Source organism: Callorhinchus milii, unplaced genomic scaffold (assembly GCF_018977255.1).
Source record: "Callorhinchus milii isolate IMCB2004 unplaced genomic scaffold, IMCB_Cmil_1.0 Scaffold5, whole genome shotgun sequence".
In the NCBI taxonomy this organism is placed as follows: domain Eukaryota; kingdom Metazoa; phylum Chordata; class Chondrichthyes; order Chimaeriformes; family Callorhinchidae; genus Callorhinchus; species Callorhinchus milii.
Genome location: NW_024704746.1, coordinates 67,159,717 through 67,181,910, shown reverse-complemented (window position 1 = coordinate 67,181,910; position 22,194 = coordinate 67,159,717). Strand labels below are relative to the sequence as shown.

The window sequence follows — 22,194 nt, the reverse complement described above, 5'->3', positions numbered from 1 at the left end:
CCACCCCCTCCCCACCCCCCCCCCACCACAACCCCTCCCCCCACACAACCCCTCCCCCACACACACCCACTCCCCCACATCAGCCCCCACCCCCCCCACACACACACACCCCTCCCCCACTCCCCCCCACACACACCCCCATCAGCCCCCACCCCCCCACACACACCCCCCATCAGCCCCCACCCCCCCACACACACACACACACCCTCCCCCACACCCCCCCCACACACACACCCCCATCAGCCCCCACCCCCCCACACACACACACACCCTCCCCCCACACCCCCCCCACACACACACCCCCATCAGCCCCCATACACCCCCACACATACACACACCCCCATCAGCCCCCACCCCCCACACACACACCCATCAGCCCTCACCCCCCCACACACACCCTCCCCCCACCCCCTCCCCCCCACAACCCCTCCCCCCACACATAACCCCCCCACTAACAACCCCTCCCCCCACCAGCCTCCCCCCCCACACACACCTCCCCCCACACACACACACAACCCCCCCACCAGCCCCCCCCCACATCCCCCCCCACACACACGCGCGCACAACCCCCCCACCAGTCTCCCCCCCACAAACAACCCCTCCCCCTACCAGTCCCCCCCCCACACACACACACAACCCCCTCCCCAAATACACAATCCCCACCCCCACACACACACAAACACAACCCAGGCGCACACAATCCCCCCCCACAAACCCCCGCCCACACACACACAATCCTCCCACCCAACCTCTCCCCACACCCCCCTCTCCCCCACACCCCCCTCCCGCCACCCCCCCCACACACACAACCCCCTCCCACCCCAGCCTCCCCCCTCCTGAGGGAGGGACAGAGGGATTGATTGAGAGAGGGAGAGAGATTGAGGGACAGAGGGCGGGAGAGAGGGATTGAGGGAGAGAGGGATGGAGGGAGGGAGGGACAGAGTGGAGGGAGGGAGTGAGTGAGTGAGTAAGAGAGGGATTGAGTGTGAGTGAGGCTCAGTGTGTGTGTGAGGCAGGAAGGGGGTGTGAGTGAGGGACAATCCTCTCACAGCGCCTGATTACGCCGTCGAGACGTCTCAAAGCGCTTCACGGGAATATACTGTACAGTGTAGTGACTGGGTATTTTGTGGGATGAATGTGTGTGAGTAAAGGGAAGGGAGTGCGAGTGAGGGACAGACCGTGTAAGTGTCAGGAAGCAAGTGAGTGAGGGACCGATGCGTAGCAAGAAGGGAGGGAGGGAGTGTGTGAGTGCTGGACAGAAAGGAGGGTGTAAGGAGGGAGAGAGTGTGAGGGAGGCACAGATTGAGTGGGAATGAGGGACACGCAGAATAAGAGGGCAGGAGAGTGAGGGAACCCCCCCCCCACACCCCAGGGTGGGAGGGGGGAGAGGCTGGGGGGGGGAGTTGTGTGGGGTGGGGAGGTTTGTGTGGGGCGGTGGGTGGCTGGGGGGGGCGTGTTGTGTGTGTGTGGGGGAAAGAGCCTGGAGTGGGGTGGGGTTGTGTGTGGGAGGGGGGGGGAGAGGCTTGGAAGGGGCTGTGTATGGGTGGGGTTGTGTGTGTGTGTGTGTGGGTGGGGGGTGGGCCAACAATCCCCCAAATAAAATTGTTCACTCAATCCACTGCTGTGCCCACAAAATACAGTCAAGTTATTTCACAGTATATCCTTTGAGACGTCTCGAGGACGTGATAAGATGCCGCATCAAACGCAAGGATTATTTATTATTATTACTATTATGTTCCTTGAAGCGCTTTGAGACATCTCGACGATGCGATAAGGGGGCGACATCATAATGCAATGATTATTATTACTATTATTTGGTACTGATGGCATGTTTCCGTGTATTTGACAGATTGAAAAAAACACATCGGGGCCACCAGCTGAATACTTGGGCGACGAAGATCGTCCCTGGGCCTCATTGAAAGACGTACAGATCATCGGCTCCGCAGTCTTAAGGCTCCCTGGCATTCACCTTCCTCGCACAAATAGAAATTAACCTCCGGAGCCTTCAGTAGACATGGAAACGGGCAGTTCCGAACAATCGATCGTCAAAGAAGAGGTAAAAACATGTCAGTTAAAATGTCACACGGTTGGCAAGTGGTGGGTTGAAGCCTCGTAAAAGATATTTCAGGCGGTATACGCTGCGTCGTTGCGGCTTTTGTCGGTGGACACGGTCGATTCTGCAATTGGACCTGTGAAAATGCAACTGATAAATTCGCGTGGCTTGCAACTTACCCGAGAGAACTTAATAACACCCCTCGGCTTGAAGGTTTTTGTTGTGGATATGTTGGATGTGAGCATGTGATTAACTTGTCTCTGGTGGTGTAAAATTACTGGCGCACTTATAGCAGTGACAAACATCGATGTCTTAAAAAAAAATGTTCAATTGACTTGATATTTACACAAGAAGCTCCTCCTGATATTTTCATACAATTTGTGATCTGAAATCTGTTTTATCCGCCTGAGAAGTTATCATAACGATTGTATTTTTTTTCTTTAAAAAGAGTACAATATGTTTAACATCCGAAGACACGGGGAAATTTTCAATGCTGATTCCTACGACGACTGCACTTGTATTTCACCCTTTGGAACTCCGTCCCACAGTCCCTTCGCCTTCCCCCCCACCCCCCACTTGCCTCCTGTAAGACTGCTCTTCGACCGCTCCTTCGGACACCCTCCTACCCGCACCCCCCACCCGTCCTGATTCCCAACCCCCAGCTCGGGTCCAAATCCCAGACTGTTCAGTTGCTGTGTTTTGTTTGGGGGGGGGGGGTGGGTTGGGGGGTTGTGGGCAGTTGGTGAAGGATTGATGTCAATGGCATTGAACGACTATATTTTAGGAAAACCCACTATGTATTGAAGATTACAGACACTTTATGCTAAGGGGGCGGTTATAAAATTGCACCCGCGTGTGTTGATGTTGCTGCCGAGACGCTGCCCCGCGTGAAGAGGCGCTGCGTGAGTGCAAGTTGTTGTTGTTGTTGTATTAAATGTGCCGCTCATTGATTTCTAGGTATTGATGAAAGGCAAATGGGTTCAAGTTTTAGAGACAACCTACAAAGATCCCACTGGCAAAACCAGGTATAAATGTGTTTCATTTTATTGCCTGCATTTGGTATTATCTGTCGGGCTGTATATATTATATAGGTTCCAACTTCAGTAATATGCTGAAATGTGAGGCATTTTCCACCTGAGGGGACTTGGGAGGGGGTGTCAAATCTTGCACGTCAAATAGTCCGCAGAGGGATTGATAAAATGGTGGGATTCTCCAGGTAGTTGTGGGCTTTTCAATCCCCGATAGTGTTTACAGTCATGTCCTCGCCCCCCCCCACCCACTACGCCACCCCCACCGGCTCGGCTCCGAGACACTGCCCCCAGCGAAGGAGCTGTGTAAACGCAAGTAGTAGTAGTAGTTGTTGTTGTTGTTGTTGTTCTCCCCTCAAGCTCTTCTGCCGTTGCTTAGCAGCGAATCTCACAACTCCAGGTTTAACGTATGCAGTTTCTCAACGTTAAAGGGATGGAAAGCAACAACGTGACTGATTGCTAACTCCGCAAGAAACGTGCTTCCTGTCAGCTCCCGAGCAATAAGGGCGGGCGGGCGGCGGGGAGCTTGTAAATGGGAATGGGGGCGAGAAATAACTAAATATAGTATGGAAATATCTCTTAATGTCTAAATGGAATTGTCTTCACAATACACAGCGCCAGCGTGCTGCTACACACTTCAATGACCTGCTGTATTTGTCTCCGGGCTCATTAAATTTATTTTTGCACAACAGAGTCTGGGAAACTGTCAAACGGACTACCAGAAAACAAAATGCTCTGACTGATGGTAAGTTAGGAAGTAAAGTTGACCCGTCTCTGATCTCGTCTGCTGTCCCCCGCTCTTTGTTTTGAGCAATGTCATTTTACTGTCGTGAGAATTTTCAGCTCATTGACCTTTTTCCCCCATCGTGGAGTCGTGTAGCTCAGTGGATAGAGCGCTCTCCTCGCAAGCGAGAGGAACCTTTGTCAAGTTTTCTCACTCCACACGCCCCTGTTCATCCAGCAGTAAGTAGGAATCCACTGTTAGTTGATTGGGGGATCAGTTTCCGGGGGTAATAATCCTTTCAAAAAGAAAAAAGAATTGGTCACTCAGTCCGTGACTGTTTGTGAGACTGTCTGTGTGCAATTGGCTGTCGCGTTTTGCCCACAAAATACGCAGTCACTACACTTTACAATATATTCCGTAAAGCACTTTGAGACGTCTCGATGACATTATAGGGCAGAATTATTATTGTAGTTCTAATTATTAAAACGTTGATTTTAGAGTAAATTAGTGCAGCCTCAGCGTCGTTTGAAGATTGTTTTACTTTACAAATAAAAGGATTTCTTTTCAGGAGTTGCTGTGTTTGCTGTGCTTAAAAAGACGCTGCATTATGACTGTTTGGTCATGATAAAACAGTTCCGACCTGCTCTAGGGTGCTACTGCCTTGAATTTCCAGCAGGTAGGTAATCTGCCGTGTTATTGCCGTATCTGTATTTTACTTTAATCTGTGTTTTTTAGAGTCTATACATTGATGTAATGGTTTCTGTGTTATTTTAATATCTTTCTGCAGAGTTGAGCTGAGACACAGCACACAATTATCCACCACAAAATACACAGTGACTACACTTTGCAGTATACTCTGTGAAGCACTTTGAGACGTCTCGAAGACACAATAAGGCGTGATATCAAATGCAAGGATTAGTTAATTACTATTATGGGGGACAAAATGGGAGAATGCCTTAATCCTATGCCATGGGTCAAACAGTATAGTTCTTTAAAAAAGAGTGCGTTCTTTTTGGTTTTCATTAGAAATAAGAGTCTCTCTCGCAAGCTGGTGCTCAAAGCTCAACTCCCCCCAAAAAACTGAGTACTCGATCTGATAATTATCCACTTTAACCCTATTTTGCAGACAACTATTAGACTAGTCTCAGTGGTCACATTGCAGGACAAGGCTCGCTTTGTGTTTGGCCAAACCTTGTGCTGTGTGTGGCTGTATGTGTGCGTGGCTGTGTGGTTGTGGCTGTGTATGTGTGCGGTGTCTCATAATGTTTTTAATTCCAGGTCTGATGGATGACGGTGAAACCCCAGAATGCGCTGCTGTGCGGGAACTTCTGGAAGAAACCGGATACAAAGGCGAGACCAGCGGAACATCGCCAGGTTTGGACGTTAGACTGCCATCTAAAGATAATAATAATTTAGTTGGACATGTGGGGTGGGGAGTACTTAAGAGCAAGCAAATTGGGGGAGGGGTAAAGCAAAACAAGCAGAGGACTAAGGCTTTAACTGCGAACTCTCTTCATTTCAGTCGTGTGCCTGGACCCTGGGTTGTCCAACTGTTCGACACAGTTTGTAACGGTTTATATTAACGGAGATGATTCAGAAAACATCAAACCAAAACAGAGACTGGGTAAGCGAGCAAACAATCCAAGCCTTTAGTATCGGGGGTATCAACAAAAAAAATCATAATAATAAATTCAATCACGACTGTTTGTGGGGACGCTGCTGTGCGCAATTGGCTGCCGCATTTCGTCACAAAATATACACAGTCAATTCACTTTACAGTATATTATGTGAAGCGCTTTGAGACGTCTCGAAGACGTGAAAAGCGCTATACCGAATAAAGGATTATTATTGTATATATTATAAATTAATACGATGAATTAATAATTAAATATTAATACATCTGATTTGAATTAACGGTTGTAACTTTTTTAAGAAATCTTACAATATCTCAAAAGGATAAAACTTGTCTGATATTTAGCTTTGGATTTTATACTACGTGGAGCCCTGCAATTAACTTTGACCTCCTGACTGTTTGTTTGTGGGACATTGCTATGTGTGCATTGCCTGCTGAGTTTCGCTCACAAAATAGTCAATTTCCTTTACACTATAATCTGTGAACCGCTTTGAGACGTCTCGAAGACATGATAAAGTGCTGTATCAAATGCAAGGATTATTATTGTGTTTTCCACTTGGATTAAAATGGAGCCTTTTTCAATCTTTCAGAGGACGGAGGTACTTTTTCATACACTTGACAGAATGGCTAAGTATAGCGACAGACTATCATATTCATCAACGGTATTACATATGTCATTCTTTCGACGTGGCGATCAGCCAGGCATATCTCATTGCAGCTCTTTGTCTCCTCAGAATTTGCTGAAGTTGTTTTGATTCCCATGAACGAACTTCTGAAGAAGATTGACGGTATGCTCGCCCTGCGACGTGTGCAAATCGACTATCGCGTTCGAGTACAGCACGCAGTCACTACACTTGACATGTATCTTCTGTCCAGTGAAGCGCTTTGAAAGCTCCTGATGTGAAAGCTGCTGCATCAAATGCAATTATTATGATTATTAATAATAAATAGAAGATCTCTCGGAAAATATTGGCGTCTGTACAAGTTGCGTGGGAATAAAGTATGTACATCAGGAATAATGATCCAGATGATTCATAGTTGTCAAGACCCCCCCCCAAAAAATTCCTTATCAAGGGATTTATTTAAACGAGTTATTTGTGAATGGCAGTGTGTGTGTGATAACATCAACAAATTATATTTGTACAGCGCCTTTCACGTCGGTAGGACGTCCCAAGGCGCTGGACAGTTAGGGATTTGGACCCGAGCTCGGGGCTGGGATCAGGAGGGGTGGAGGGCAACTAAAGTTTGACTCCATTTTGAAGTTAAATTTTGATCCAACTAAAGTTGCTGCTTAATGCAACCACAGAGACTTCATTTATTTGGAAAATTGTATGTATATCAGCCGGTGAAATAACATTTTATTAATTGGTGGCATGTCGACGTTTATTTTCCAGAAATGGTCCGGAAAGAGAAAGTTATGGTGGACGCCCGGGTTTATATCTACGCAATGGGTTTGACGCACGCAACTTCGAAGCCAAACATGCTGCCTGTCCTGAAAGCTTGAAGTCACAACGGCACCCTCCTCCCTTTCTTCCTTTCCCTCCTTCCTACCCCCGCCCGCCCCCAACCTTCCTCCATCTCCCTCCCTACTCAATCTGCACCTGAAACTCACTTGGTGGAGGATTGTGTTGCAGAAAGCCGCATAGGAAGAATAGTTTTGAGTAGATTTGAGTTCTATCTTCTGCCTGTTGTATCGATTAACAAACAGTTTTTTTTTTGCTGGTCAAATGAACAGCCTCATCTGTAACCTTAAGACCATTGTCTTAATTTGCAAGCCACTTTTCCTTTATAAGATGTCTGTGGAAAAGCGGCTTCCGAACCAAGACGGAACTGTTAAAAGAGTTTGACCAAATCCTGCACACTCTTAAATTTAAGTTGATGGCCCTGAGGCTAAGACCATGTAAAATTTCAGGCCTCGGCTCAGCTTAAAGTGCCTCAGCGCCAGTGCAAACAGGCTTTTTCAAAATCCCCTTCGATTATTTGACGACGACGACACATGTTTGCAATTGTTTTTAACCTTGTGCTGTAAAACTCAATGCTTTATGTAAACTACCAGTATTAAGGTCAAGCGATAAGCTTGCATAGGCTGACTAACTGACCGGACAAGTTAATGTTGCAACAACAACAAAAAAACTTGAAAATTTCTACCTCGGAGCGAGATCAGAAGTGTGCGGCTGGTTCAGATCTGGGGAGAGTGGTGGGGGGGGGGAGGTCGCATCATTGGGACATGGCAATAGAAATTGCCGCTCAACTGGAGTTCTGTAGCTCAGTGGTTAGAGCGCTCGCCTCGCAAGCGAGAGGACTTGGGTTTGATTCCCAGACAGGGTGAAACGTTGGGCAAGTTTCCTTACTCCACACGCCTGTTTACCCAGCAGTAATTAAGTCGATTGGCGGATCGCTTTTCTTAGGGTTATAATCCCTTCAAAAAGAAATAAAAATAATTTGGTCACTCAATGCACAATTGTTTGTGGAAGACGGCTGTGCCCAATTGGCTGCCACGTTCAAAGTATAATCCTTGCATATGATACAGCGCCTTATCACGTCCTTGAGACGTCTCAAAGCGCTTCACAGAATATACACTGAAGTAAATTGACTGTATATTTTGTGGGCAAAACGCAGCAGCCAATTATACACATTAGCGTGCAATAAACAATTGTAAATTGAAGCAACCAATTTATTTACCGTAAGATTATTACAATAAGGCCCAACTGATAGCTTTCCAAAGCCGGTTAAAGGTTGGATTATTTTGAAAGGAACTTTCTGAACGGTTCCAAAAATAAAACCCACCTACCGCTTGCACTATCGGCTCGACAACTGCGTTTAAGTATCCTCTGAGATATTTAAATGAGGAGGTACCATTGGGAGCGAGTCAGTAATTATGCCAGGGTCAGAAAGGGTATTGGTATAAAGTGGTGGGGTAAGGAATCTAATCCTCGTGTGCATATCGACTTCGATTAGTCTGTAGAATATTAGAGCCACGTAACTGTGTTCAGCATTGTGCAAGTAAGCAGATAATAGCGTTCAGTGTTATATTATGGTTATTGTTACTTTGCCAATTTGCTCGGTTTCAGAATCAATTTTGTTTTGTGACATCCCTTATTTTCCGATCTCCATGGGTTTTGCTTTTCAAACCGGTGTGATTTTTTTTTTGTATCCGTTAAAAACAGCCGAGGGACCGAAGAGGTTTTGTGCAGAACTGCTGAACTATGTGATCATAAATGCTTTGCAAGTTTTAGTGGCTCGGATTAAGACACTATTATTTTTTTTTAAACATTCCACAAATGGACCCAATTAAACTTTTAGCAAAATGGTACTTTGGCACAAATGACTGAAATGCAATGTGAATGTTTTGAAGAGCGCGGCCTCCGTTGTGCTTAACGCAAGTACTTGTCATCTGTAAACGGCAAATTTAGAAACTGAGGCAAGTTATTTCGTGAGCGTGTGCGCGTTCTGGAGATTAAGATCGTGGTTAGAAACGGTGCTTTGTAAACACTGGAGTCCTGTAGTATATCGGTTAGAGCGCTAACCTCGCAGAGGACCTGGGACGGGGCGAAACTTTAGGCACGTTTCCTTACTCCACACGCCTCTGTTAACCTAGCAGTAAGTTAAGTTGATGAGCGGAACGCTTTTCCGGGGGTAAGAATCCCTTTTTTTTTAAAAAAAAAAGTTTGGTCACTCTATCCACGACTGTTTGTGGGAGACTGCTGTGAGCATTTGCCATCTGTGTTTTTGCCCACAAGATACAATTGGTTCACTTTACAGTGTACTCTGAAGTGCTTTGAGGTATTTTAACGACATGTTAATAAGCTGCTGTATCAAATGCAAGGATTATTATTATAATCAATAATATAAACACTGCTCTTGAAACTGAATGTTATGCAAACTGAGATCCTCTGTTCAGATTTTACCAATTTCTCTGCTCTTCCCTTCCCCACCGCCACGATCAACAATGGATACTGGCAATACTAAGTTATCCTGATTTCATTTGTATGGATTATTTGGGTAAATCGCAAACTGCCTAATTTACCTAAATGTTTTGTTGTCAAACACCAAAGCAACTTTTCTCCTCCATGTCAAATGTTTTGTTACCCGAAGTGAAGCAGCAGAATTGCACGACAAGCACTGACGCTTGTGCGGGTAGTGTTATCTGTGCGTAATTGCTGATTGATATTTCAGGACTTGAGTTAAGAAATCGATTTAAGGCCGGGGATATCAAAAATAGTAATTGCTGGGAGGGGAGTGGATTCAATCAACTTAATAACCTGTCAGTAGTCACGACCAAAACCACACAGTTGCACTCACTTTCGTATCAGTGTAGAAAATTGATCAGAAGTTCAGCCTAAAAGGTGTCATTTTTGCACAAGACAATCCTGATATGTGCACTTGTTGGACCAATACCATTAAAAACAATGCAATGGGGTTCACATGCCATAGAATTGAGCGCGCTACCTAGATATAAGGTATCAGCCAGGCCTTCTGGTCTGCTCTTCCTACACAGTGGTTCAATTCCCGGCAGGTCAAAACCTTGGGCTAGTTTCCTTACTGCCACACTACTGATAATAATCCCTCAAGAATTTTTTTTTTAAATAATAATAATTTGATCACTCATTCCAAGACTGTTTTGAGACGTTTCAAAGACGAGATAAGGCGCTGTATCAAATGCAAGGATTATATAAGATCATTTCTTTACCACCCCTACCCTCTGTGACATTGCTGCTAAAGTTTAATTTGACAAACTTTGCTCCAGTACAGAGGATGGGGCAGGTTATATGGTGAGTGGATCAGAAGAGCTTCACTCTGTTCGCTGCTGGGAATCAGAGTCAAATAACAAACCTCCTGCTGGCAACCAGAAATGTTGCTATGCCAACGTTTGAAATGTCCCCTCCAGAAATAGACCGGCTCGGATTAGATTTCTCGCGGGCTAGCAATGATGTACTTCAGACAAGCGTCACTGCATACATCAAAGGGAGGCAGCAATCCCACATCTTTTTGTTCCCACTGCAGAATAGATAGGTAGACCAGGTCGAAGAGTTGTACTCTACAATATTTCTTTGCAGGGAACCTGATTGAAAACGTTTCACCCACAAAATATAGTCAATTCACTTTACAACATATCCTCTTTGAGACATCTCAACAACGTGATCAGGCGCTGCATCAAAAGCGAGGATTATTTTTGGTAGTACAATCCAAAATGATATCCAATAGAATTTTAATATGGAAACATTTTTTATTCCTTTTCCAACTCAATCTCAAAAGGCAGTGTTATCTCCTCACTTTGCTGAGAAATCTGATTAAAAAGCATCCATTTTCACCAATTACGACTCTTCCAATAATCCACATAGTTTGCATTTGCACCTTTTGAATACTAGAACAGCACATCCCATTATACTGTACATTTAACTGCTGCTCGACCATTTTCACTTCACATTACTGCTGCAAATACATCAAATGAAATGACCTGAACTGTACTGTAACGCAACCCAGTCTTTGTGCAAGCCCACGTTCACAGTGAATTAATGCTTACGATTGCAACTTGCTGCAGCTGCCGCCAAAACAACACTGGACTCAAAATGGTTTCGCCCCGTGATCTACCTCTATAAACACTTGGGGGAAGATGGGCGGTTTTCACTGGTGTCACTGCAGATACGAAAGATTTAAAAAACACTGATTGCAATGAGAATTCCAGCAACAGCACACACAAAAATAGAGGCCATTTTACACCTAAAAACAAATTGCGCTTCCAACGATGTGCAGCAGCTTTTGAAATTCATGATTCAACTGCTCGGCTGACTGCCCAACTCTACCCTCCCACACTGGAGAACACCTTAAAAAAAGAATCTTGAAACTCAGTGCACAATGTAAACAGACATTTTTCTGTTGTCGAGAACACATTCAAAGTAAGGACTATAGGGTATAAAAATGCCTATCTGAATGCATTGTTTTTTTTGGCATTGACAGTAAAGTATGTAAGAGCAGCAATGGTTTGAGGCAATAAAGGGAGTACGCTGCACAGGTTGACATCGATGCCCAATACTGAAAGGGGCTGACAGTCAGGGAGAGGGAGGAGAGAGAGAGAGACACCGGGGTGTGGGGGGGGGGGGGTAGAGAGAAGCGAAGGAGGCAGAGGGAGGAGGGAAGAGAAACCAGATAGATTTAGGGCTTGGATTAAACACTAAAAAGGACTCCCTTTACACATCCCCTCAAAAAGTGTGCAGTGTGTGTAAAAAAAAAAAAAAAATTTCCCTTTTACATAAATAAATCCTTCTCGAGTTTTTGGCACTTCAAAAGAACAGTGCCCCCATTCCTCCGACTTCAGCCTGCTCCTTCACAAAGATTTCAAAATACTGGTAGATAATGGTGACAGCAAGCAGGATTCCCGTGCCGGATCCGATCGCCCCGAGAAAGTCCGCCAACACTGAGAGCGCTCCAATACAGAGCCCGCCAAAGGCAGCCGCTGTAGGGATGTACCTGGGAAAGAAGACACGTTCAATACGTTAAAATTCCTGGTGGCTACACAAGGGAAACTGAGAGCGATTGGTAGCGTATGGAACAGGCTCCCTGGGGAGACACACGGTGGAAGCAGAAAGTGTTGATTCTTTCAAAAGCAAATCAGATTGATTTCTGTTAGAAATAGTATCTCGGGATACAGTATACAGTTTGGGATATGACACGTGAAAGCAACTGCCAGGATGGTGGCAGGCAAACTGGATGGACCTTGGTCTTTAGCGATTCTTATGTTCTCAACGACTGCACAGAAAAATGTAAAGCGGATTAATTTATTTTACTCTGAAAAAGCCAATTAGTGAAAATCACAGAAAGCAAGCGGTTTGCATTGTAGGTGGCTGGTAATTAGAACTGTGAAAATACTTCTGTGCGCAATTGGCCGCCAAGTTTCGCTCAGGGAATTGAATTTACTTAAAATATTTTGAATGGGTCTTCATAATCCACGAGATTACCTTTATGAAAGTGCCTGAAGCTGATCTGTTCGCTCACAAAACACTCCGCCAATGGTGGAACTGAGGGACAAGCAGGAGGCCAGAGCCAGTCAAGCGGAGGCGCTATGCCAAATGCAAGGATCATCATCATTACTGTTATGGTAGCCAAGACCAATTAAGTACTTTACCTATTGAGCTCATGGACCATTGATGTTTCTCTGTGACCTCTCATTACCATCTGTTGCTCTTTCAGCTGTTTGGCAACCTGCGGAGAGATAAATAACTATTGCGGGTTCTCTCAAACGGCAGAGAAGAGAGAAAAAAAATTAACGAATCCTTAAATTAAGTTGTGAGTTTGAAAGCCTGACTTCCATGGGTCTTTTTGAGAAGTTGCAGAAAAACTGGCTTCAAACAAGACTGAATTTAAGAATTTTCCGAAAATGCTTAAGACGGCGATGATTTTCTGACCTCTATTCAGTGCTCTGCAACACCAACAAGTTACATTTACACAGCGTCTGTCACGTCAGGAGGACGTCCCAAGGTGCTGGACAGTCAGGGATTTGGACCTTAGCTGGGGGTTGGGGGGTGTGATCGGAGGAACAGTTGAGGAAGAGAGTCTTGAGACAGGCCTTGAAGGAGGCAAAGGAGTGGGGGGTTGTTAGAGGGACTGTGGGATGGAGTTCCAAAGGGTGAACGCTGAGAGGATGAAGCCCCGACCAGCAATGGTGGGGCAGGCCAGGCGGGGGAGATGGAGCAGACTGGAGACCACTGAGCTGTACCTGGGTTTGTGCAGATAAAACAGCACATGAAATTACCAGTTACGCTATCGTTCAAATTCCAAATCGCAATTTTTTTCCCCTGCTCCTCTGCCCTGCCTGTGGCAGCGTTGCTGAAAAAGCGCTACACATCGCCACGACTTACATCTTTAGCAGACGAGCCGGAAACCTCGATCCACGTCTTGGAGAAGAAAGCGCACGACCCCAGCATGAAGATGATGTAAACGGTGACGTGGATGGGATCCTCAAACACGGCGCCCATCGATTCAGGAGGCGACAGGTAATAGCAGAGACCACCGACTGGGTAGGACCGAGCCGGACCACCACCACTAACGTCCTGTAAATGAACAACACCGACGTCAACAACAATTGCAGCAAAACCAGAGGGAAGACAAAATATACAGTTGTCCACAAAATACAGTCAATTCACTTGACAGTATGTCCTGTGAAGTGCTTTGAGACGTCTCGACTACGTGATAAGGCGCTGTATCCCCAATGGCTAAGTGGTTAAATGCGCCATGTGGAACAACAAATTCCATTCGTGAAGCACCTTTTACGTCAGAAGGATGTCCCAAGGCGCTGGACAGTCAGGAACTTGCACTGAAAGCAACCAGATGACCCAAAGGCCGGCCTTTTGAGCGCTAATTTCTACGACAAAGAACTTACACTTCTTAACAGTAGCGTTAATGGCGGAAACGCTGCCAGCAATATGTTCACAAACGTTCAGAATTTTAACACAAGCGACTTGAGAGGAGACTCACAGCCCATTGGCCCAGCAGGTTGACCAAGAAGTTGCCGCTGAACCGAACAGAGAGCATCTGTGAGATGACGTACAGGTTGGACACCAGGGCAGACTGAAGGATGATGGGAATGTTCGAGGTGTAGAACAGCTTGATGGGATAGCTGCTGTACTGCCCTCGGTAACGTGCTGACTTGATGGGCAGGTCCACACGAAATCCCTGGGTAAAAAGAAGTCAACAGAAGTTTCACAGCATCTGTAGCGTTTAATGGCAGTCACATCTAGCGACTGTGATTTTGTAGGCAAAACGGGCCAGCAATTTTTGTACATAAGTCCCGTAAGCAAACAAACAGTCAAGAGGTCAATGACTAACTTAACTGGAGGGCTGTTGGACAAGAGAATCTCCCTTCTCATGGTAGTGCCGCAAAAGGAACAGCTCAACCAAAAGATTACACTATTTCAGTGCAGCATTCCCCCCCAGTACTGCACTGACTATCACCCTAGTCCAATGAGCTCAAATGCCAACTTGGGGATAGAACCCAAACCCTTCTGAATCAGAGGCGAGAGAGTGTCACCGACTGAGCTGAGTACACATCTAATTAATAATTTTAAAAAAAATCCTTGCATTTGATATGGCACCTTATCACGTTGTTGAGATATTCACCACCGGTCAACTCACAATATAAATGCAAGTTGTTGTAAACCAAAAGTTCTTACAAAGAGCCAGTACAGGCCCAATAGGCCGAATGGCCTCCTTCTGGGCTGTACAATCGTTTTGACTATAAGAGCATTAACCTTACAGAATTATGACATTTGTAGTTCACACTTTCACAGAGCAGTGGATTAATTCTGATGTGAAGTCAGGCAGTGCACAGCTTGTGACATTTCTAAAAGGAAGGGCAGGAGGTTGGTGTAACAGGTTGCGAGCTAATGCTACAGATGCCACCTTGCCTGAAAATAGATGACGACGGCAAACACGAAGACAGTGGCGATGAGGTTCATCAGGTTCGGTAGGTTTTGTCGGTAGAACGCCTCGCGTAGAGCACGGACCTTGTCTTGTCGAGTGGCCAGCAGGTGGAACAGAGCAATCACTGCTCCCTCAAACTCAGTACCTGGGCAAGGACATCAGAAAGTGGTAGGTATCAACAACAACGGGGTTGGGAACAGGAAGGGTGGAGGGCAGGGTAGCTAGGGGTAGGAGGTCAGGGAGGGTGGGGGTGATCGAAGGCACAGTCGAAGGAGGGATTTCAGATGTTCCTTGAAGGAGGTAAGGGAATGGGTGAGATGAAGGGGTTCCAGAGGTTGCTGGCAGAGGGCTGAAGGCCCGACTGCCGATGGTGGGCCGAGCTGGGCGGGGGGACGTGGAGCAGGCCAGAGCTCACTGAGCGGAAGAAACTGACAGGTGGAAATGGAGTTAGCACATCAGCTGTTCCGCCATTCTATGAGATCATGGCCGATCTGTACCTCAACTCCAATCTGGTTAATTGCTACTAAATCTACAAATCGATATGCCAGCTAGACTCCAGGGGCAAACATTCTTATTACATAAAAGTTAGAGATCATAAATGCAATCGTAAAAGGCAAGGACCCACTGCCTCAAACTGCTTACCTCGGCCTGTGTTGATGGTGGTGGGGCTGAAGGCTTTCCACACAATGGTTTCGCAGATGTTTGTGGCAATGAACAGGGAAATGCCGGAGCCCAGACCGTAACCTTTCTGTAGCAGCTCATCCAGCAGGAGCACGATCAGACCAGCCACAAAGAGCTGTGTGACAAGACATCAGTCAGACACACACAGAATCCCCTTTGCCCTGCTCTTTAAACACTGATCAAATAAACATTTAGTACAAAAGAGAAAAAAAATAGGGAAACTGCAAGTCTAAGCACATAAAATGAAACATGGCTTACCATAATAATATTTAATATTAATATTTAATAATCACTGTGTCACTTTCGGAACTTCATCCCCAAATAAGAGTAATCATTGTATTTAATATTGTGCCTTATCGCATTGTTGAGATGTCCCAAAGCGCTTCACAGGATATACTGAAAATGTAGTGGCTGTGTATTTTGTGGGTGAAACGCACCCACAAACAGGGTGGTCCCACAAGCAGTCGTGGATTGAACGACCAATTTTTTTGAGGGCTTATTACCTCCAGAAAGTGATGCATTAATCGACTAACAACTGGGGTTCCTACTTACTGTTAGGTAAATAGAGGCGTGTGGAATCAGGAAACTTGCCTAAGGTTTTGCCCTGCCAGGGTTATCAAACCCGGGCTAACCACTACGCTACACGACTCCACAACTGGGACATTCCACAAAAGGCGCAGCACAGACAGCAAACAAAGGAAAGTAGATAATCGCCTGTGCTTGGCTCTGGAACCAACCTGTATAATGATGATGAGACAGATGCCAGCCCCCATTTCTGCAGGATCTCCATACATGCCAGTCATTACATACACAATAGCCTGACCAATGGTAATGATCATTCCAAACACTGCAGAGAAAAAAAAACTGTCAGTCTGTAAGAAGGTGGCATATATATATATGTACATATATATATATACACTCAGTAACACACACACACAGGATTGTTGGAACAATGAATTCATCAGACTTGGCTACTAAATCTGCGACAGCAAGTAACACTTAAACTGAAATTGGATGGGAGTTTCAAGTACAAAAAGGAATTCAGGGAAACTGAGCAGGGAATTGGCCTTAAGAGTAATTCCTTCAGTGGTATAGAAACATAAAACAGCAGCAGCTCAATGAGCCAAACAGCCTCCTGGGGAGTCATTTCAATCATTCTACTGAAGGAGAGTCACTTGAATATTATTGCAGGAAGTGTAGTACAAAATTACTGGGCATTTTTGACTGCATGAATCTAGATTAATATCCACAATTTACAGCATGGATTCTACAGAAGCCTGAGCACTTACAAGTACCTGCTTTGTGGAGTTCTCTCAAAGGTACAATATACATTTATACAATAGCTTTTAACGTCAGGAGGACATTTCGAAGAGCTTCACAGTGCTGGGAGGGCACGCAAATTGGGGGTGGAAGCCGAGAGGGGTGGGGGAAGGGAAAAAGATGACTGAAAGTACGGTCAGAGGTATGTTTTGAGACGTCCCTTGAAAGAAGGGGGAGGGATCGAGTTCCAGACAGGGGAGGCAAACTGTAAATTGGACGAGATTATAATACGGAAAGTGCAGTATGTAAGGCATTTCTTACAATGTCAAAGATTTCGCAACCAAAACACTTACGTTTTTGAGCTCCGTTGAAGAGAGCTCGATCTTTTGGTGTGTCGCCAACTTCAATGATTTTTGCCCCAGCGAGCAGCTGCATAATTAGACCAGATGTTACAATGGGGGAGATACCCAGTTCCATTAAGGTACCTGCAAACACCATCGGTTCAGTTTGAGAATCGTCCAAATTGGGCACAGCATCATACAGTCAACTCACTTTGCAGAGTATTCTGAAGAGCTTTAAGGCGTCTCCATGACGTGATAAGGCTCTATATCAAATGCGATGATTATTATTATTATTGATAACGTAGTAGTGCAAAATGCACAACATCGCTTAAGTTAGCTAACGTCTTCTTGTAAACATTTAGTGCAGGGTAAAAATACTTTGTTGCACGTAACTATTTGTTAGCTGTCGACATTTGCCATAATATATCCTAAATACGGGGTGCATTCAGTCAGCCAACGGCTTGGTAGATACTCTCATGTAGTGGTATATTCACTCGCAAAATACAGTCAATCCACTTAACAATATATCCTGTGAAGCGCGTTGAGACCTCTCAATAACGTGACATGGCGCTGTATCAAATGCAAGCATTATTATTATTATTAACAGATTTTTTAGATGCACAACGCTTCAAGTGAGGTTCCAAGTCGTTCAAAAATATGAGGACCATCGATGCTGAATCCGATCCTGGGCCAAAGATAATAAGAGTAAGCGTTGCTTAAGCCTACCTCTGTTTGAGGCCAGGATAACCCGCATCCAGTAGAAAGGATCTGCAGAGTCCGATGACATGATCCCGAACAATGGAATCTACAAGCAACCACCTCGCGTTAATATACTTCAGCAAACGTTCTCACTGAAAGTTTTTAAAATAAATATTTCCTCTCTTTTTTTAAAAAAAATCCCATCAATTCGCATGTGATTTTCTCTTACCTGACAACATACTAGAAAAATGAAGAGTGTGATGGCGGTCCATAATACTTTCTCTCTGAACTGGATCTGTGGAATAAATGGTTATGAATGTTCAGAACAAATTAGAGATTTAGAAGTTTCTCTCAAACTATCTAGATAAGGCCCTATATCAAATGCAATTATTATTAATAGAATAGTTCTGTACAATCACTTCATACATGTAACTTAAATAACATAGAATAGATAAAATTATTGGGAGTCAGGAGGAAGGCAAATTCTATTTAATGTGGTCATAAAAGCTAGCAAGGGGGAGGAGGCTCAAGGAAGATTACACTGAAATATCTACAACCCTAAGAGCATAAAGTGAACATTAATCTGCTTAACAATTAAAAACAATTCTAGGTTACACAAGAATCAAGGTCAGAAGAGGGAAGAAGAACAAACAGTTCAGATTTAACTATTTTACTGAGAGAGAGGTATGTGCATTCAGTTGGCTAAGGAGGCAGATTGAATCAGTAAATTCAGGAGGGAATAAGATAGCTATTTAGCGAAGAAATTGAATGAGCGGATAAGGGAGATAGCGATAAGTATAGGATTACTTATTTTTTGCTCTGTGAGACAAGTTTAATTAACCACAAATGTTTTTTTTCTAGTCCTGTGTGGGTACACTCTCTTTGCACTTAACACACATCATTTATACAAACTCTTCACAATTCTCTGAGGCCAGAATTCTTTCTATTATAATCATGGGACAGCTTGGAACTAGTTAAATTACGTTTGAGTATACAGTCCCCAGCATCAATATCACACTTCATGTAACAATATTAATGAAATGTAATAAAGTATGAGGAATATGAATTGAACAGTAACAACAAAAATCTCATTACCTTTCTTTCTGGCTTCTGGATTTCAGGCAAGACAGCACAAAACGGCTTAATGACTTCTAAAAATTTAACTGCAGGAAAAGAAGAGGTTTGTTTTGAGAAAAGTACTGACAAGAAATTATATCTGAATTCTGACATAGCACCAGATCACATCACAACATCTCAAAGCCCTTCAGTTTTCCGTAAAGTGTAATAACTGAATTTGAAGGTAAATAGGGCATCCGATTTGTGTACAGCAATGTCCCACAAACCTTCCTCAACCCCAGGACTATACAGCGCTCTGAGACAGTACCCTGTGTGAAGGGCGCTATGTAAATATCTATATACCTCACACTACCATAGCGACACACAAACCTGGATAATAATAAATAATAATAATCCTTGCATTTGATATAGTGCTTTTCACGTCTTCTAGACGTCTCAAAGTGCTTCACAGAATATGCTGTAAAGTGAATTGACTGATTATTTGTGGGAGAAACGCAGAAGCCAATTGCGCACAGCAGCGTCCCACATTGATGGGATTGAGTGACCAAATTATTATTATTTTTTTGAGTGAATGTTATTCCCGGAAAAGCGATCCGCCAATCTACTAACAGCCAGGTTCCTACTTATTGCTAGGTAAACAGAGGCTGTCTTGTGCGAAACTGCCACAGTTCAGAACCTGCAGTCATACTTTACAACTACATTTTCAATTGCCTGTTAATATTTTTCAAGCCAATAGTGGACCGATGCGCAATAATAGAAATGGCAACAGATTTCATGGCTTTTAAACTCCACTCGCTGTATCTCAGCCACCTAAAATATAATGGGTGTTATCTTGGAAGGTTTCCTCATAAGAGTACAGACTTAGATTTGGGTTTTAATAAATTATTAATTGCCTAAAAGTATTTAAAATTGCTAAAATACATTGACAGTCCCAGGTCATAAAGTTGTTCTATCAGCACATTTATACAGGGATTTAACTGTCAAGGTACAGTAGTCAGAGGAGCAGTGCACAATTACCATTTTAGTGGCTTTACATTAAATATGGCTTAATAATTTTCACTTAAACTATTCAATTTGCCTCTCTAGCAAAATCAGCCGAAATCCCTTCATTTACTGGTAAAAGGCTAAGTGAAGCATTAATGTTCTCGGTGGTTCACTTCACGGCTGTTTGGTCTTATACAAATGCAATTTGTTGTTGTTATTGTTGGACTTGTGTGCAAATTGGCTTCCGCTTTCACCTACAAAATAGTTACTAACTTTGGGGTAAATTCTGTGAAGCACTTTGACATTTCAATGACGTGATAAGGCTCTGTATCAAATGCAGAGATTATACATACATTTGAAGCGCTTTGAGGCGTCTCGAAGACGTGATACGGCGCTATATCAAAGGCAAGGATTATTATTATTATTACATTTAGCTCTTTTGTATAAAAAAGTGCAATATGACTATTGTTTGCAACAGCCTCATATTTCCCTCAAGTTCTCTACAGCAGAATTTTCAAGGAATATTTGAAATAAAAGATGGGAGTGAATGCAACAGGGACTTTGGTATGTGTGGCTTCTGTGAGCCACAAGTGAATCAGCATCTGAAATAAAAGATGGGTTAACCGTTTGGGTGACACTTGATTAAACCCCCCCCCCCCCCCCCCACCCGACAGAGCTAAAGCTCTTGCCCCCTTTACCTCTTTCCTTCTTCCCACCACCCCCAATTAAACAAAATCCTCCTAAAAACTTGCAGCATTTGAAACAACTTGCATTTATTAACTGCCTTTTTTACGTAAAAATAAACCCAAACCAAAGAGACTGGAAACGAAGCAAACATAGGCAAATCTGCACCAGCAGATTGTTATAATATATACATTATATATAGTGTGTATATATTATATATACAGTAAAAACACACAAAGACAACTGCTAAGTGATTATTCATATATAGATATTTATAGAAACAATCACTCAGCACTTGTGTGTGTATACATATACACACGTGTATTATATACTGTATATACATATAAAAGAACAATCAGCAATTTTATTGTGTGTATCTATAACAATCAGTCAACAATTCTGTTTGTGTGCAAGTGTATATGCATACACATACATAAAATATACACACACATATTGCTGAGTGATTGTCATATATAGACACAATGGTTGATTACTCTTATATATATGCCACACACACATAATGGTTGCTTACTTTTATACACACACACATATATATACGCACACACACACAGTGGTTGATTACTCTTATACACATATATACACATACATACACGCATATTTACAATACACACATACACACAATGGTTGATTATTCTTATGCACACACACATATATATATACACACATACATATACACACATATATACACACACACATATATACACACACATAGATATACACACACACATATATATACACACATACACACACACATATATATAAACACACACATATATACACACATATATACACACACATATATATATATATATACACACACACATATATACACACACACATATAAACACACACATATACACACATATATATATACACACACACATGTATACACACAGTGGTTGATTACTGTTACACACACACACAGACTGCGGGGCTCACGGCACCCACAGGCCAGGCTGGGAGGGAAGGGGGGAGGGGAGGGGGTACTCACTGCCCATGGCTGGGGGGGGGGGGGCGGCTCTGCCACACACTCACTGGTTACACATCAAACGCTCTCTTTGCTTCACTTGAATCTGACACAAGGCCGGAGGGGGGGGGGGCGGGGCCGCCCCGAGTCACGTGGGATGACCTTATATGGACACGTCAACCGTTCGGCTCGCGCGGCTTCAAACCGCCGGGTGTCTGGACGGGAACCGGCGCTTTTGTTCGCCGATATCTGGGCCCGAGCGCAGTCCCCGATGGCCGACGCCGCGCCCGCGGTGCGAATCCCGGGCTTCCCTTCGCCCTAAGCCGACGGATGGCGACGGATTCGCACGACGGGCGCCACCGTCCGCTCTGAGCCCCCGGAGCCGCGCCGCCTCGGGCACGCCGAGCAGTACACCCCCCCGGCTTCCGGTCCCCGGCCGGAAGTCGAATGACGTCACCCCAGCCGCTGCCGCGTGCCAAACGTTTGAATTTCCCGCCTTCCTCACCTGGACCCTCATTTAAAGGGACCACTACACTCATCCACCCCAAACCCCCCCCCACCCCCACTTTCCATCCACCCAAAACCCAACATGGCCGGATTGGGCAGCTTCACCCCGACCTGAAGG

The 22,194-nt window shown here is 44.5% G+C and overlaps 2 protein-coding genes across 4 annotated transcripts; one reads left to right on the top strand and one right to left on the bottom strand.

Moving 5' to 3' along the window:
* The first annotated feature begins 1,828 nt into the window (after window positions 1-1,828).
* On the top strand, window positions 1,829-7,742 carry nudt5 (nudix (nucleoside diphosphate linked moiety X)-type motif 5). Of its 2 annotated transcripts, XM_007907631.2 has the most exons (9): window positions 1,829-2,056; window positions 3,011-3,078; window positions 3,774-3,826; window positions 4,374-4,481; window positions 5,084-5,179; window positions 5,328-5,429; window positions 6,029-6,037; window positions 6,173-6,226; window positions 6,833-7,742. In XM_007907631.2, exons 1-9 carry the CDS (start codon window positions 2,015-2,017, stop codon window positions 6,940-6,942), a joined length of 642 nt encoding a protein of 213 aa, XP_007905822.1. In that variant the 5' UTR covers window positions 1,829-2,014; the 3' UTR covers window positions 6,943-7,742. The 2 variants fall into 2 exon arrangements, with proteins under 2 accessions (XP_007905822.1, XP_007905823.1); XM_007907632.2 differs by lacking the exon at window positions 6,029-6,037.
* A 2,903-nt stretch (window positions 7,743-10,645) lies between these two features.
* On the bottom strand, window positions 10,646-21,988 carry LOC103187913 (SEC61 translocon subunit alpha 2). Of its 2 annotated transcripts, XM_007907634.2 has the most exons (12): window positions 21,594-21,988; window positions 18,932-18,999; window positions 18,066-18,131; window positions 17,864-17,942; window positions 17,150-17,281; window positions 16,274-16,383; window positions 15,498-15,651; window positions 14,840-15,000; window positions 13,911-14,108; window positions 13,295-13,486; window positions 12,562-12,638; window positions 10,646-11,906 (listed from the first exon to the last, which is right to left on the bottom strand). In XM_007907634.2, exons 1-12 carry the CDS (start codon window positions 21,598-21,600, stop codon window positions 11,720-11,722), a joined length of 1,431 nt encoding a protein of 476 aa, XP_007905825.1. In that variant the 5' UTR covers window positions 21,601-21,988; the 3' UTR covers window positions 10,646-11,719. The 2 variants fall into 2 exon arrangements, with proteins under 2 accessions (XP_007905825.1, XP_007905824.1); XM_007907633.2 differs by lacking the exon at window positions 21,594-21,988 and having other exon boundaries at window positions 18,932-19,302.
* Window positions 21,989-22,194: the final 206 nt, after the last annotated feature.